The sequence below is a fragment of the Fragaria vesca genome, linkage group LG4, assembly GCF_000184155.1.
Source record: "Fragaria vesca subsp. vesca linkage group LG4, FraVesHawaii_1.0, whole genome shotgun sequence".
Lineage (NCBI taxonomy): Eukaryota > Viridiplantae > Streptophyta > Magnoliopsida > Rosales > Rosaceae > Fragaria > Fragaria vesca.
In genome coordinates, this window is record NC_020494.1 from 14,296,557 (window position 1) to 14,312,564 (window position 16,008).

The following is a 16,008-nucleotide window of genomic DNA, read 5'->3' on the forward strand; positions in this document are numbered from 1 at the left end:
CGTCTCTCTCTCTCTCTCTCTCTCTCTCTCTCTCTCCAGACGTTTAGGAGGATAGGGGTGTCGCGGAACTGACAACACAACTCAACACAAGAGTGAGTTGCCGAATCTCCGTCACAGGTAAACCCACCCCATATCTTTCCTATGCTTACTCAATACTTGGATTTGCGCATTTGAACTTAGAGTGATTGAATCGTTGAATCCTAATTTGGAATTCTGTTAGTCTTTTCTGGACAAGGAAATCATTACAGGCCCCAATTCACTACATTTACAAGGATATGCCTTTTGTTCAATGAATCGTTGGATTGATTCTCTCACCACTCTCATGTCTTTAAACATTGGTTTGATGTTTATGTTGTTGCCATGTGTTTTATATCGTGTACTTAGTTTGGAGTGGATAATGTGATGATGCTCCTCACTCTCATGTCTTTATTGGAAAATGTTATCCTTGTTTTGATACAAATTCAGTTCTGTTGGTCTGCTCCCACACTTAAAACAGGAACAGCAGAAAGGAAATATGCATGCTCTATCACCAATGAGTGTGAGGGTAGTGAGAGTGGGAGCTTCAGTGGATACGCAACAAAGACTCCCGTACAACCGCAACGCCCCAAGAAAGATCAAGGACAGCTCCAGCACTCTGTCTACCACCCAAAACCCTCCAACTGTCACTCTGACCGCCTCAACTACTCGTACGGTTGACCATGTTTTTGAGCTTCTCAAACGCCCAAATCAAGGTAATCAGATTCAGACTTTCCTACTGCGAGCACTGCTTTTTCGGGTTTGTGTAACTTAGTGATAATGAATACTGCTTTGTTGATGAGAAAATTGAGGAGGAAATGAGAAAATATTGTGAGAGTGCTCGGCTTTTTGCAGCTTTTGTTGCTTGAGGAATGTGTATGAAGTTTTAGATTCTGTGTGGTTTTTGTTATGTGTAGTGTTCCTCAATTTATGGTAAACATGAAAATTAGAAAAGTCTATTCCCTTTTGATACTAATAAGGAGAGTTTCCACTTACTTCTGTAGAATGCTGTTGAATTTCTAAATGAATCAGTTATGGTAATGGTCTTAATGGTGGAAATATTATCTAATAGAGGAGACAGCAGGAATGGATGACTTATATTTAGGCTACGAACAATGGTTGCCTAGTCCACCAAAGATACAGAAGCCTAGTTCCCCAAAGATACAGAAACTCAGTCCACCAAAGGTGCAGAAGCCTCAGACTGTACTGAATGCAGCGGCATTAGCTTACCTCGGTGACTGCATATATGAGGTGTGGTTGTGCTTTAACTTATTTTTGTACCATTTGTAGTACTGTAAGCAACTAAAATATATTTTTATTTTTATTTTTATCAAGTCAGAACTGCTTCCTGGCCTGAAATCCCCAATCTTAGTTGCATCCAGTTTTCTGGATGAGTCGAATGTAGGTTTCATTGGTGGCTGCATCCCGTTTTCTGCAACCCAGTGACTTTATTTTTTTGCGACAAACCCATTGACTATTCACGCAACCATATAAACTACTTTCTTTACCGTGTCCTCCTTGACGGTTACTCTAATCACGTCACCTTATCTTACCTATCTGAACTCAACCCATTGGTCTTTCAACCTCTTCTTTTGTCTGGAACCTTATTGTTTCTTCCTTGATTCTTTTTCATCTTTGGTCACTGACCCTGTCTTCCTCTTTAACTTCTCATTCACTCACACATAACATGATAAAAATAAATTAAAATAAAAGATCTAGAATTGCACCCTAGGTAGTGGGGAAGTCTCAAAGATCATTAGATGCTGTAATCAGACTGCTAATGTATAGTGCATCAGATATAGAGATCGTGAGATAAGCCTATACTTGAATGATGCCTGGTGTGAAGTAGTGAAATTGTTATTCTGGTTCTGAAGCTTAACCTTCCTACATCACTTACTATCATTATTTGTGTTGCAGCTTTATGCTCGCCGACATTTTTTGTTCCCCCCCTTGAGTATTGAAGAATATAATGATCGTGTGATGGCCGTTGTACGTTGTGAAGCACAGGTACGAGATTATTTTATAGATTCTATAAATAACTGTCATAGTGTTATATAAGCACCAAGGTAATCTTTTTGTGGCTGATTTTTCAGTCCGAAATGTATTTACCATAGTTGTTGCATACTCAACTTCCCAGGATATTGGACTTGACCATACTTGTGCAGTTGTGCTTATTTATTTCCTGGTTGGGATATATTGTTTTCATTCAGAAATGTCTTGACTAAAACAGGCTTTGCCATTTTTTAGTTTGAATTACTAAAACATAGTGTGCATTTCAGGATGCATTGCTCCAGAAACTTATGAAGGACAACTTTCTAACAGAAGAAGAGAGGTGAGTATATTAGAATCTGGGATCGATTTATATTTTCTTTGGTATGTTAAGAAACACTATCTTGCAAGGAATCCAACTTCTACACCATTTCTTGATCGTGTGGAGCAGGGGCTAAACCAGGATTAAATGTTTGTTTGTTTTTTTTTTTTTTGGGGGCGTGGGGGAGGGCGTCGAAAAATTCATGCCATCTCATACATAAGCAAACTGAATGTAGTTTGTGTTTGATGCATTTGATTTAATGCAAACCAACTGAGTATAAGGAAAGTTTTAGGCTTCAACCATAGCATGAAAATATGAATAGGAAGGATGATTAAATATAGGGGTATAATATGGTATACGTTGATTAAGCTTTTAAAACATGATGTGAAAGTGATGAAATTCAAAAAACTCATAAACATTGGCAGGGGTCTGAACCCCCCAGGCCGTAACCTAGGTCCGCCACTGGTGTGGAGGGTTTTAAAGTCATATGAATTTTGTTTCAGGAATGTTCTTCGGTGGGGAAAGAACATAAGTTCAGCCAAGACACGAACGAAAAAGCGTGCTGGTGCAGCAGTCTATAACAGAGCATCTTCACTGGAGACATTAGTAAGTGCCTTCTCCTGCTTTCCTTGAAATCTTTTATTGTTAATTCCAATAAAAATATTGAATTGGTAGTATTTATTTGTCAATATGTGCATTCTTACAGATCATTTTAGATAGCCTTATTGCACTTCCTTTTTATGTAAAAGGGAAAACATGGTCATCATACTACAGACAAAACCCACATATAAAGTTCTTTTTATGGACAGGCAACATGACAAATGCACTCATTGGCTAGCAGGGATTCAATTTCTGGACTCACTTTCTATTCTTATGCTAAGGCAGGATGTGGTATTAAACCTGACTGCCATTGGCATGTTGAGTTTCGACTTAGTGCCATTACTAGATGTAGGAAATCTTAGGAGCATAAAGATATACATAGAGTTTGCAGTGCGTATTATATATATAGACACACATATACACATAAATATCAAAAGTGGCCGGGGGAAACTTGTAGCGTATATTGTATATTCCAGTATGTTAATGAAAATTTCCTGGTTTTTGTTCATTTACTTTTCAACATACATATGTAAGTTGTTGCGATTTTCTATTCAGAAGCTAGCATCTGGTTTGTAAACAGTGACCCTGGTTGTTTGTAGATTGGACATCTCTATCTGACAGATATGAAACGTTTGGAAGAAGTAATGGTGAAGTTGGGATTTTTGACTGACTCTTCTCAACTGATTCCATCAGAGGATGTGAATGGTAAGTTTCCATGAGCTTTTACCCATGTATTTAAATTTGTGATTAAGTTGGTGATTCTTTTGCTTCCCCTTCAAAGAGGATTGTATTCGACAGGGGAGGGCATTTTGTTTTGTTTATTTTTTTTATGTTCATTGTCAATTGGTTTCAATAATCAGCTTTATTCTTGTTTGTCTAGCAGAGCCAACATCCTAGTTGATGAAGATGGTACTGAAATTGGGTGTTCAATACAAGACCCTCAGATGACCTTGTTTGTACTGTATGTTCAAGACCCTAGTGGTTTGCTAACTTGCTTAGTTTAGAAATTCTATAACTCAGAAGATTTTGTTTAGGTCAATATAAGAAATAGTCATGAGTCATCTATGGATCGACACATCAAACGCACTTGTATTTAGACAATATTGAGTTATCTTCATATATCTGAATTACAGTTAATGCTGCGTTTGGACACTTACAATGAATCATCTATTCAAAATAACAAATGTTGCAGGTTACGCACTGGATTATTACAGGGTTTTAAAAGTGGAGAATGCATTTGTATTGGAGGCGTAAGTTTCTACACCAAGTTACTGAGCTACAATAATGTATGACCTACATCTGATGTAGTGTGGCATTCAGATTTGTTAATCATGGGCGAGAATATCTTCTGGAAAATTGTTTCTTGTCGGTTCAACGGAGTCCAGCAATCATCCCTCTTTACAGGGGTTCTTGTAAGGAAATTCCAACGCCCACGTTTTGAGCATTAAGGTCTCACTTCCACTACAACTATATGTTAATAACCAATAGTGTTCAAATATACATGAATATGATGAACTGTTGCAGGCAACTACATTTTGACTGATGATTAATGTAACTTGTTTCCGGTAGGGAACAGCGTTACAAAAATGTTTGCATCCACCTGGAAACTGAGAATCTAAGCAGTAAGTTCTTGCTGGTTTCCACAGTTTTGAGGTTGAGAGGATCGTTATTTTGTCACAGATCATACAAGAGCGGCACTACATACCTATTTTGTACAAAATTCAGAATCATAGTTTATTACTGCTGCAGTTTCAATGCAGTTTAAATTCTCCAATTGCAACCCACAATTTGAAGGAAATGAGACACTAAAAACATGAAGTGCTTATCAAAGCATTACCACAGTTAACCCCAAAATGTTGAGATCAGTTGCATTAGTTAAGAAACTACATAATCAAAAGTAACCTTGAAATAACAAAGCAGCTAAAAAGAATTCATAACTCCTTATGAGATTGAGATGTCTCCTACAAGTCCTAACCCCTAATGGCATCGGCAAGCGAAACAAAGCTAGGGGTATGCACAAATGCCTCAACCGTATAAGGTACCCCATCAATCTCAAGCGGTACAAAGCCTCTTTTTCCAGGAGTAAAAACACGCAGTCTATAATTATCCAGCAGCAAAACTTGCCCCTTCTTGGTAAACTTCAACACTTGAGCAGCAAGAGGCGAGTGACCAAGCATTTCCGCAAGAATGCCGGACGAGCTTGCTTTGATGACAATCTGTTTGGTGCAAGACTCCTCAACCCCATAATCTTTCATCATCCACACCTTGATATTACTTCTGGACCCAACAAACACAGAGAGCCAACCTTCCAGGACTCCAATGCTAATGACAGATTTTTTCAGAGAACAAGGCGGCAGTGGCAGCTCTCGGAAGCACTCTCTCTCAATGTCAAAGGCACAAATCGAAGCACAACCCTCACTAGTTTGAACAATCCAATAAAGAAAGCCATTCACATAAACCCCATAAGGTTGGTACCCAAAATGGTACACACAATTCCCAATACTTCTCCAAACCCCAGACCCAACAGTTAAAACCTTAACCTCCTCATGATCAGTTCCTTCACTAGGGGAAGTGAACACAACTACCTTATAAACCTCACTAGTAGGACAAAACCCAAACCCACAAACAAACTGACAGTCAATTTCCATAGGTATAGTAAGTGCCAAAGACTCACCGATCATGGGGTTGGAAATGTAAAGGTGGCCGCATTTGAGCCTGTCATACATGCATAGGAGGCCATTGCATGAACCCACAACTTGCACACGGCGAGTTGGGACGTTGGGGTCTTTGGGAAGCCTGATCACGACGTCGTTTCTGGCAGAGGCTTTGTCTAGGTCGATCAAGAAGAGGCTTGGGGAGTCTGGGTTGACAGAGCTGCTGCTCTGGAGCAAAATGCAAGTAGGTGTTTGGGAAAGTAGGGACTTGGTGAAGAGGGAGTCGGAAAGGGAATGACGCCATGACTAGCAGACAGAGCGGCATTGGATGAGGGCTTTGATTGGGATTCTTGAGAGGATGTGGAGTGTTATGTGGTATGGGAGGTGGAAAAGGTGGGATTGGTTCTCATCAGGGTCTTGTTCTTGGTGGTCAGTGTCGGTTGCTTGGTGTTTGATTTTCTTCATGGCTGGAGAGGAAAGCTATGATGGAACGGCTGAATAATCTGTAAATGTCTCTGTATATATACACAAGGTGAAACTATCACTATTCCACAATCCAGAGTGGGGGAGTGGGTGGTTAGAAGTTTTAGAGCTTTTAGAACTCTAGCGGCAGTTATTTCCAAATTATCCACATAGCATCAGTATTTACTATTTACCATTAGACTTGAGGGACATAATTACATTAACCCCGGTCTTTTTGGAGTACTCAACTATACAAGAGCCCAAATTGGGTGGACATACGAAATGAAAAGTATTTACTTAAGTGGGTGATGCAGAAAGTAGAAAATCCGGTTGTAGTCTCTGCAGCAGTATCCCGCAGAAGGGACACTGCGGACCAGGGATTACAAAGAGAGTCTCTGGTGCTAGTTTGAGAGCTCGTCTATGACAACACATGCAAAACCATATGGGAGTAGTAGGACAAACCACCATAGAAACGGCGCACCTTGCTAGTTTGTGTCCTTCACTGCAGAAGGCAACTTCTGGTGATTCGAATGGAACTGATGCTGAACAATAGCTACACTTCTCTCCTGCTATGGAATTACTTGACAGCCTGATATTTTGAAGAAGGTAAAAGAAACAGTTAAATAAAAACACTTAAATGAAAACAGAACTTTTTATAGCCTATGAAGAAATAATACATTAACAAGGCAAGCAACGAACAACAGTTCGTTAGAGCAGCCGAACCAAATATAGTTCGTTGTGCAAATGAAGGAAACCACAGCAGCCATGTTCAAACAACAAAAGAAAATACCCACGGTTCATTTTTAACAGTACTATTTTAAACCCTCCAGTACTAGTCACAGTAGTAGAGCATACAAATCAGGACAAGTGTCCAAATAAGCAGGTTTTTGACTCTCTACAGAGAACAATTGCGACCACATTCATTTACTCCAGTTCTCTCAAAAGCACCTGAGGTTTCCTGTAAAGGTCTTCACTTTGACAGTCCCTAAAGTCACCATAGACGCTATCTTCTGAAATATATAGCTCTTAATAGCAGTCTATTAGGACCTTTTGCTATTTGTAATTTTGTATGGTCTCACTTCAGGGCTGACTTCACTATGCCGAACAAAAAAAGACATAATTATTTCACAGAATACATAAAACCTATTCAGTTTTCTTATTTAATTCAGTTATTTTTTTTAGAGGCAGGACACAACAGAAAATGGACTATAATGATTAAAGTAAAACAAAGCAGGTAAACAGACAAATAAAAGAAAATCGAGTACCTCTGCTCATGCTTCCTAAATTCAGCTGCTAGGACCCTCAGTTGATCCTGCACATGATCTTGGTTTAGTTCAACCCACTGCTCCATTTGTGCCAGTCCAAGAGGAAAGCAATGTATAGATTCAGAATTTGTGGCTGAAGCAAGCACTTGACTTTTAAAAGAAGAAAATGTAAACCCCACAAGCCTCTCACGGAGTTCTCTTTCACTGTTCAAAAGCAGATTGATCCACAAAGTCGGTTCTTCTTCTTCAGCACCATCTAATCCTTCCACATTCAGCAGTTTGTTGTTTATCTCATCAGCCTTCATGTCTGATAGTATCACGCGTCTACAGATTATATTGAGAAGGTGTAGTTGGCGAGAAGTGACTTTTGAGAAACTTCGGGAGGCAGACAATAGAACATTTTCAGCAGAAGCGCTCAAATAAGATCCCAGAAAGGAAATAGAGAGCCACTTTATCAGTACAGGGTCTACATACTCTGGTTTAGAACGCCTAAAAGCCAATAGTGCTGTAGCAATATCCCAAACAACAAGAGGCTTATCCTGAGTTTCATACTGCTTCAAAGACCATATAATATTGGATTCCCAATCAACAAGTTGCTTCTCAGAAGAGCCAGGAATAGCTTCAGTATGTAGATCCAGGACATTGTTTGACAAAGTACGGATTTGCTGCCCCCCAATCCAGAAAAACTCTGCAATGGCCTTTTGAGTCCTGAGCATATTTCCACAAAATATATTAATCAACCAAGAATAAAAGTTGGATTTCATTCCTTTCTATGCCTTTAGCTCATAATTAATTATTCTCTATACAAAGTAGAAAAAGTCACACAAGTCTGTCTTTTTCCTTTGCCCGATTTCATTCTTCTAGGGATTTATATACTTCTATGATTTGAGTCTTGAACCCCAACTACCAATTAAATGTAGCCACATTACTTTTTCCTGCTAGTCTCCTTCATTCCATCTCTAGGATTTCTTTCCATACAAATTTTTAACCACACACAAAGATTTAAGCATCAGGCATCATCTGAAAACTTTAGTTTACATATAAACTATCTTACCTTGCCTCATACATCGGATTTAATTGATCAACATCAGTATTACGAACCTGCAATATTCAAGTACCAGTAGTTAGTTACTTAACAAAGTATGCAAGAACTGTGTCTGTATCAACTATCAAGTATCAGAATAACGACAAGTGTTAATGGATATACGTATCAAAAATAACTCGAAGAGGATTATAACTATGAGCAAAAATAATGGTTATAAGATCTACTAGAAACAAAATGAGTATGAGAAACAGAATATCAGACCCAAGCAATTGCAAGATTTCCAGGGGACACTGCCACACCAAAGCAAGAAACAAATCCATCTGCAAGCTGCATCAAATTTATACAATTTTGTTAAACTAGAATGAAAGCATAATAGTGGAAAATTAGAAGTAAACAGAGAAGTAGAGGGAAAGAATATACGTCAGTTGAGCTTCTCAGACCAGGAGTATTTGAAGGAATAGGTACTTCACACAGGGAACTTCCACTAAGAATCCAACAACGTACAAAATTATCCTAGTATCATTTTAAGAGAATGATTAAATATTGAATGATGCAGATAAAAATGTAATAACCTAAAAGTTGAAGCACTTACCTGGCTGCAGGTGTACAAAATCTGCCCATCAAAAGCCCAAGCTAAACCTGTAACCTGGTTATTGGTAGATGTGTAAATAGCCAGTGGTATGCAGTATAAGGTTTTAGCCAATGAAAATGACTTACAATCTGGGAATGCCCATCACATGGGCTAATTTTATGAAATTTTTGGCCAGAGATGTTGCATATCCACACTTCAAAAAGGCCAGAACCTTTGCCCACTGCCAAGTGCATTGTCTGTGGACACTGAGCAGGCACAGTAACTGAAAGCGCTGAAACTGGAACCATATCAATAGTTCCAACCTACTTCAGAAATAAGAACAATTTACATAAAGGTTAATAGATAAGTCAATAAGATGCAAAGGAATACATATCCAACAAAGAAAAAGAAGACAGAAGAAGAACCCACCTCCTTTAGCAAGGAAAAGGGAGTGTTACTACTAGGTTCCAATGACTTTAGTAGTTGTTCATAATATGCCAGCCAGATCTTCACGCTGAAAAGGTAATGGCAAGCAACATTAATACAAGAGAACAAAGAAATTAATATAAACCCAAACAGATGAAAATGAAACTCTATCATCTGTAGATATCAGATTATTTAGTGCAACTACTGTGTCAAAAACAATAAAAAAAAGTAAAAGAATTGATAATAAATGACGAACATAATTTTAAGTTGCTTTACTCTAGACACCATCTGAAGAAGTTTTCTTCCATCCAACAAAAACTCTTATAAATATTATATATAAGCTAGAAAAAGGGTCTTCATTATCATTGCAGGTGACCTAACTGACCTTCCATTATAACTTGCTGTAGCCAATAGAAGTTGAGGATTTGACGAATCAGAATCAAGCAATGCCCAACTAATTGCTGTGATCCATGGCTTGTGTGCCTGGATGATTTGAATGAGCATCAGCTTGGTTGGATCCCTGCTTTGGTCAACAGAATAACACTCTGGTACAGAAACTCTCCAAACAGAAACTTGACCCGACTTCCCGCCTACTGCAAGTAAAGACAGGGATGAATCATGTTGCGGACTTGAACTGAATTTGGCACGTGATTGCAGTATTGGTGACCAAGCAACTACAAGTGATGATAGCATTGCACTGCGAGTAGAATATTGATCCACCGTTATATGAGGGAGGGTGGAGTTTTCTGGTATCTTCTTTACAGATTTTACTTTAGCTTTTGATGCTGGAACAATCTGATGTGAACTCCTTTCTTCCATCGGGTCGAAATCACTGTCAACATCCTGAAAGATGTTTGAGAAACAGAGTTTTGAGGAGACTATAGTGGCAATATACACAGTCACAACAAGGTAGCAACCACACGAGGTGATAATAAGTTTATATGTGAGACTATGACAACATACCGTATCCACTTCTCCATAGATTTTGGAATAAGGGTTAGTAGAGCTGGCATAAACAAATAGTTATTAGCCTCGCGTATTAAATACACTCATTCTAGCAGCGTTGAAGCAATGCCAAGAATGCAACATCTTTAAGATCTTATGAGAGGATGTTAAAAAAAAAAAAAAAAAGACATTTACCTTTTGCCAGATTTGTTCTCTTTTCGTCGTCGCTTGCCCTCCCTTGTAGTGACAGACTGTACATCCTGCTCATTTTCCTGGTTCTAATAGGCAAAGAGTAGTCAGAAACACTGTCAGTTAATGACATAAGCCAAGATAAACAGTTCATTCTTAGACGAGATCACTTACATCACACTGTACCAACAATCTATCTGGTACCTCCCCGAATCTAACACTCACAAGATAATCATAAAGCTTGGCCGATAAATCCGCAACCTAAACACAACTCATCATCAAAGTCATGCTGCATTAAACATCATAAACCACCTCAAAATGCACACACCTCTATCCATTCGGCACAGAAATCACAATAGGGCGGGCGGTAAAGCTTGACAAGTCCTTGAGTAGTGCAGACAGCCAGCAAGCAGCCGGCATTCGGAGCAAGTCCAACCGGAGACCAAGAAATTGATCTCACACAGGGCTCATGGTCCCTTGAGATAATGGTGGGCAGCAAGAAATCAGAGAATAAATCTATCACATTAAAAATTCCGCAAATTACAAAATGTTGTTTACAGAAACTAAAATTAAAGTTCATATCAGATTCTTCAAAAACTTAAAACATTCACCTTCTCTATCGATGACACCAATCGGAAAGGGCGGTCCGTTTTGGACGGTGATGAGACCTCTCGGTCCGAACGGTAGAGTCGCCGGGTTCTGAGAAACATAAAGAAAGCAGAGTGGGGTTGGTTTGAAGTAGAATTAGAGAGAAACAAGTGAAGGGAGAGAGGTACCAGAATGGTGACAAGGTGGCCGGAGGCGACGGCGATGAGATTCTCGTCGGACCAGGCAATGGCGTTGGGGTAGGAGGGAGCGCCGACGAGGACGGCGGCCTGGAAGCGTGAAATTGAGGTGTGGGTTTGGAATTGGGAATTGGAGGGAAAGAAAGACATGGCGGAGGTACGCCGCCTTCTTCTAGCTCTCTCACTGTTTGCCAGAACCCTAGTTCGAATCTCCCAGATAACCGAGATTTATTTAACAAATAAATAAATAATACGTAAAACATACGAACGTACAGTAAATATTTGCGTCCGGACTAGTCTAGTATCTACGTATCTGTCCGGACTCTCTCTTATTTACATACATTTGTCAAAAAATCAATGTAAACATAAATCGTTTGTTCATCCGAATAAATCAACAAAATTAACGGCTGATCATAAGACTGCTAACTTTCACAAGAACTGTTAATTTGTTTAATTACATAGAACACAAGACTTTCTGATGAATCTTTTGAGAACCATCATTTCAAATAGAAACAACCCTAATAGCTGTCTGTGCCTTTACAATAACAGGCCCAAAAGCCCAAGGAGAGAAAAAAAGCGTAAACCCAACTGTCACTGTTCACGAGAACAGTACCGCGCCAGGCGCTATAATAATATAGTAAATTTCTCATTTTCTCTCCCACCTACCATAACCCGGCCAAATCATCATATCACATAGGTTCAACTAAGCTAAAAACATCAAGAGCATCAAAACCAACTAAAAAAAAGAAGCATGAACTGTATGTATAATATAACAAAGTAAACCGCACTATCAAAATGGGCATATTCAACAAAAAATACTTCTCTACTTTCTTAATTATTAAAAAAAAAAAGACCAAATTCATAAACTTTAAAGCATCTGCCACGGGATGCTAAAATCGGTATGCCATATAGGCCATTATGCCTTATGATAAAGGAATATTTCATTATAGCTATGGAATGATTCAAATGCCATATTTCAAAAAACTTGACTTTGTCAACGGCAATATTCCCTTGCTTTTAAAAAAAAAACGGCTATATTCATTTGCCAACGGCTAATTTTTAATGGGCATTTTCCCTAACTTTCATTTTTCAGACGCCTATAAAATCTGCATACTGTGACCATGTTCATCACATCAATTTTCATTCTTCTTCAATCTCAGTCTAGTATCCATTCCAACATGAATAATTCTCAGTTATCATCATCATCTCTTTCTTCAAACGGAACCGATGATTATTATTATCGGGTCATGACTTCATTTGATCAAGAGCAAGATTTATTGTTTCACACATATGCGAATAATAATAATCTCTTGACGGAGTTGAATGACAATGAGGACGGCGACGAAGCCGAATCAAGACGCAGAGGAGCAGTTCCTGGTCATATTGTTATTAATCGTAATCGAGAAGAAGCTGCATATAATCTATATATAGATTACTTTGCTGAGGTTCCGTGATTTCTTGAACAAAATTTTCGCAGGCTATTTCAAATGAGCAAAAGTTTATTCCATCGAATTGCAGATGCCGTCAAAGCTCACGACAATTTCTTTATGCAACAACGCAATGGTATTGGTAAGCTCTGTTTGTCATCCCTGCAAAAACTTAATGCTGCTTTTCGAATAATTGCTTATGGGGCACCAGCTGATTCCCTTGATGATTATTTAAAAATTAGTGAGTCTACTGCAATTCGATGTTTGAAAAGTTTTGTCGAGCTGTTATAAACGTCTTCGGAGCTCGCTATCTGAGAACACCTAACACCGAAGATGTCGCAAGACTTCTATATATAGGTGAAGAACGCGGCTTTCCAGGAATGTTAGGGAGCTTAGATTGCATGCATTGGCGCTAGAAAAATTGTCCAACAGCTTGGGCAGGAATGTACTCGGGACGTAGTAGATCACCGACGATTATCCTCAAGGCAGTAGCTGATTATGATCTTTGGATTTGGCATGCACATTTTGGTTTACCAAGCTCCAACAACGACATCAATGTGCTCGAAGCATTTCACCTATTTACAAATCTTGCATAAGGTAATTATAAGATTCTAGATAAAGATTATGACACCGGTTATTATTTGGCTGATGGCATATATCCCAAGTGGTCTACATTAGCATAAATGGATCTTCAAGGTCTGAAAAAAGCACATTTTGCAAAAAATCAAGAGTCATGTAGGAAGGATGTTGAGCGAGCATTTGGAGTTCTTCAATCACGCTGGGCAATTGTAAAAGGACCTGCACGTTTTTAGGATAAATATGTTTTGCATGATATAATGACTACATACATCATAATGCATAACATGATAATGGAAGATGAGCGTGATCTAGTGCTCCGATTAGAGATTTCAATCGGGCTCCTCCATTATCCGTTGAGTTGGTAAGTAATGAAGATACACGTTCCAAGAGTTCTTTGCTCGATATAGGAAAATTAAAGATAAATCAGCTCATATTGCACTACGGAACGCGTTGATTGAGCATCAATGGAACCAACATGGTATACATGGGTGAAGAATGTTCAATACTGTATTTATCATATCATTGAAGTTGTTGTGTTTATTTTGCTATGCAATTTCTTCGGAATATTGGCTTTATGTCCCCTCCGATTGTATTTTAAGGATAATAAAAGTGATAACTTATTTCTTATGTCTTGTTTCTTTTGTTAACTCTATGATTAATTATCAATTCATCAATGTTACAATACATTATATATCATATAAAATATAAAATATACTAGTACATAAGTATACATTATTTCCTTTCAACTTACAGTATTGCCACTCTAACCAAGATGCATAGATGTCCAACACTTCTTTCAAGAAGATGATAGGCTACACATTGCATTTTTCAAGAAGATATCATCATATACGGACCATTAGATCTAGTAAAGCAAATCCATCTCAAACCATTCGATCCTTATCTCAGATTCTCCCATTATCCGGATTCAGACCTTATATACACCCTTTCTTCTCCCAGTAACTCACACAATTGTTTCCATAACAATCACATTATAAACTCCAATGGCAGATGTTAGCCAAAAGAAAGTTGTCCAACGAAAAGAAAATTTTTCTATCCAAGAAGATGAACTCTTATGTCATATATATCTTGAAATTTCTCAAGATCCTATCGCTGGTGTTAACCTAAAGAAGGATAAAGTATGGGCGAGGATCATTGAATTATGGAATCAAGAGAAGGATGAGAATCAGAAGAGAAGCTCCAAGTCTCTTCAAAGTCGATTTGTAGATCTTACTTACTGTGTAAGCAAATTTCGTGGTGTTGTTCGTCAAGTGGAGGATGACACTCCAAGCGGTGAAAATGAGAAAGATATTGTAAGTATTTGTTTTAAAGGCTGTTTTTTATTAACAAAGTTATATTATGAATTAATGTTAACCAATTATTCGTTGTTGACGTTGCTAGTGTGCCAAAGCAAAACAAATTCTACTAGATGATCCTATCTTCACAAAGAAGAAACTTCAGTTTGATCATGTGTGACATATTCTTAAAGATGTTAAAAAGTGGGTCGATACTGATAGAAGTTCAACAAGACCACAACAAAGGAATGATTCAAGTGAAGAATATGAATCAGCATCTCGATACTGATAGAAGTTCAACAAGACCACGACAAAGGAATGATTCAAGTGAAGAATATGAATCAGCATCTCGCACATCACAATCGTTAGGTACACTACCATTTGATGTCGATTTAAATGTAGATGAAGACGAACAAGAGCTATATAATGATGAACTCGGCACATCTCGTCGACCCATTGGTGTAAAGAAAGCAAAGTTGAAAAGCAAAGAGGCCAATGAGCAAGCCAAGATTGCTAAACAAATCAGAGAATCCAATCAAGAATTGAAGGAGTTATTTGAAAAAAGTCTGTTAGAGAGAAATGCTTTTACTGTTAAGCACGAGCAATATTCATCTCAAATATTAGCTATTCAGCGTGAACGTGAGGAAAACAAAATCATGCTTACTAGTTTGGATACAATTACCGATCCAGAAGAGCGTGAGTACTTACGATCGAGAAAAGCAGAGATAATGGAGAGAAGAGCTCGTCAGTCTCGACAACCACCTACAACATCTAGCTTTGGTAATTTCAATAACATAAACCAATTTCAAGGTGGTTCACAAGGACCTTTCAACTCTGGTAACTTTGCTAGCCAATTCCAATTTCCAACTACATTTGGTGGATACGGGAATCACCATGGAGGAGGAGCTGGATATGGTGGAGTCCCTCATTATGGAGGAAGTGATGGATCAAGAACAAGTGATGCACAAGGAGGAGTGCCACAATTCAGAGATAGCGGTGGATCTAAGACATATAGCGGATATGGACTCATGCCAGTACATGGAAGAGATGATGATGATCTGCCGGATTACTAAATGTGATGATTAGTAGTTATTTATGTATCGTTTTGTTAGTTTGTTTGTATAAGTGTGTATGATATTTTTTCTGAGCTCAGAGCTAGTATCCGAGAAGGTTTTGAAGAGGCTATTATTTAATTTCGTAATTTAATAATGTGTAATATTATCTTTTATGAAGTAATACCTAATTATGTGTTAAACTAATTTAGTCCAAATATATTCAATATTAGACTCAAATGAAAGATCTCGTTGTGTATTTTGTAATGGTGTAATTTTTATTATTAGAAAACTTATAAAATTGAAGATTAATGGGCAAAATGAAATTGTAACTATAATTAAGAAAGGATATAGTTGGAATAATAAAGATGGAACAAGGATAAAAATGGA

General features: G+C 38.2%; 3 protein-coding genes and 1 pseudogene across 3 annotated transcripts; 2 read left to right on the plus strand and 2 right to left on the minus strand.

The window, feature by feature from the left end:
• Positions 1–70: 70 nt before the first annotated feature.
• LOC101314843 lies at positions 71–4,083 on the plus strand. The gene is made up of 8 exons (XM_004296972.1): positions 71–117; positions 497–731; positions 1,088–1,266; positions 1,933–2,022; positions 2,295–2,347; positions 2,830–2,932; positions 3,526–3,631; positions 3,810–4,083. Exons 2-8 carry the CDS (start codon positions 515–517, stop codon positions 3,821–3,823), a joined length of 762 nt encoding a protein of 253 aa, XP_004297020.1. The 5' UTR covers positions 71–117; positions 497–514; the 3' UTR covers positions 3,824–4,083.
• Positions 4,084–4,896: 813 nt separating this feature from the next.
• Positions 4,897–6,045, minus strand: LOC101307691 (F-box protein At3g07870-like). Its single transcript, XM_004298180.1, has 2 exons — positions 5,896–6,045; positions 4,897–5,808 (listed from the first exon to the last, which is right to left on the minus strand). The coding sequence occupies exons 1-2, from the start codon at positions 6,043–6,045 to the stop codon at positions 4,897–4,899; spliced, it is 1,062 nt and encodes a 353-aa protein (XP_004298228.1).
• A 166-nt stretch (positions 6,046–6,211) lies between these two features.
• Positions 6,212–11,440, minus strand: LOC101299663. Its single transcript, XM_004296922.1, has 15 exons — positions 11,260–11,440; positions 11,095–11,182; positions 10,812–10,999; positions 10,658–10,744; positions 10,490–10,572; positions 10,313–10,355; positions 9,735–10,192; positions 9,353–9,437; positions 9,070–9,246; positions 8,945–8,998; positions 8,773–8,865; positions 8,614–8,679; positions 8,362–8,408; positions 7,308–8,015; positions 6,212–6,631 (listed from the first exon to the last, which is right to left on the minus strand). The coding sequence occupies exons 1-15, from the start codon at positions 11,416–11,418 to the stop codon at positions 6,340–6,342; spliced, it is 2,628 nt and encodes an 875-aa protein (XP_004296970.1). The 5' UTR covers positions 11,419–11,440; the 3' UTR covers positions 6,212–6,339.
• Positions 11,441–12,515: 1,075 nt separating this feature from the next.
• Positions 12,516–15,639, plus strand: LOC101307985 (annotated as a pseudogene).
• Positions 15,640–16,008: the final 369 nt, after the last annotated feature.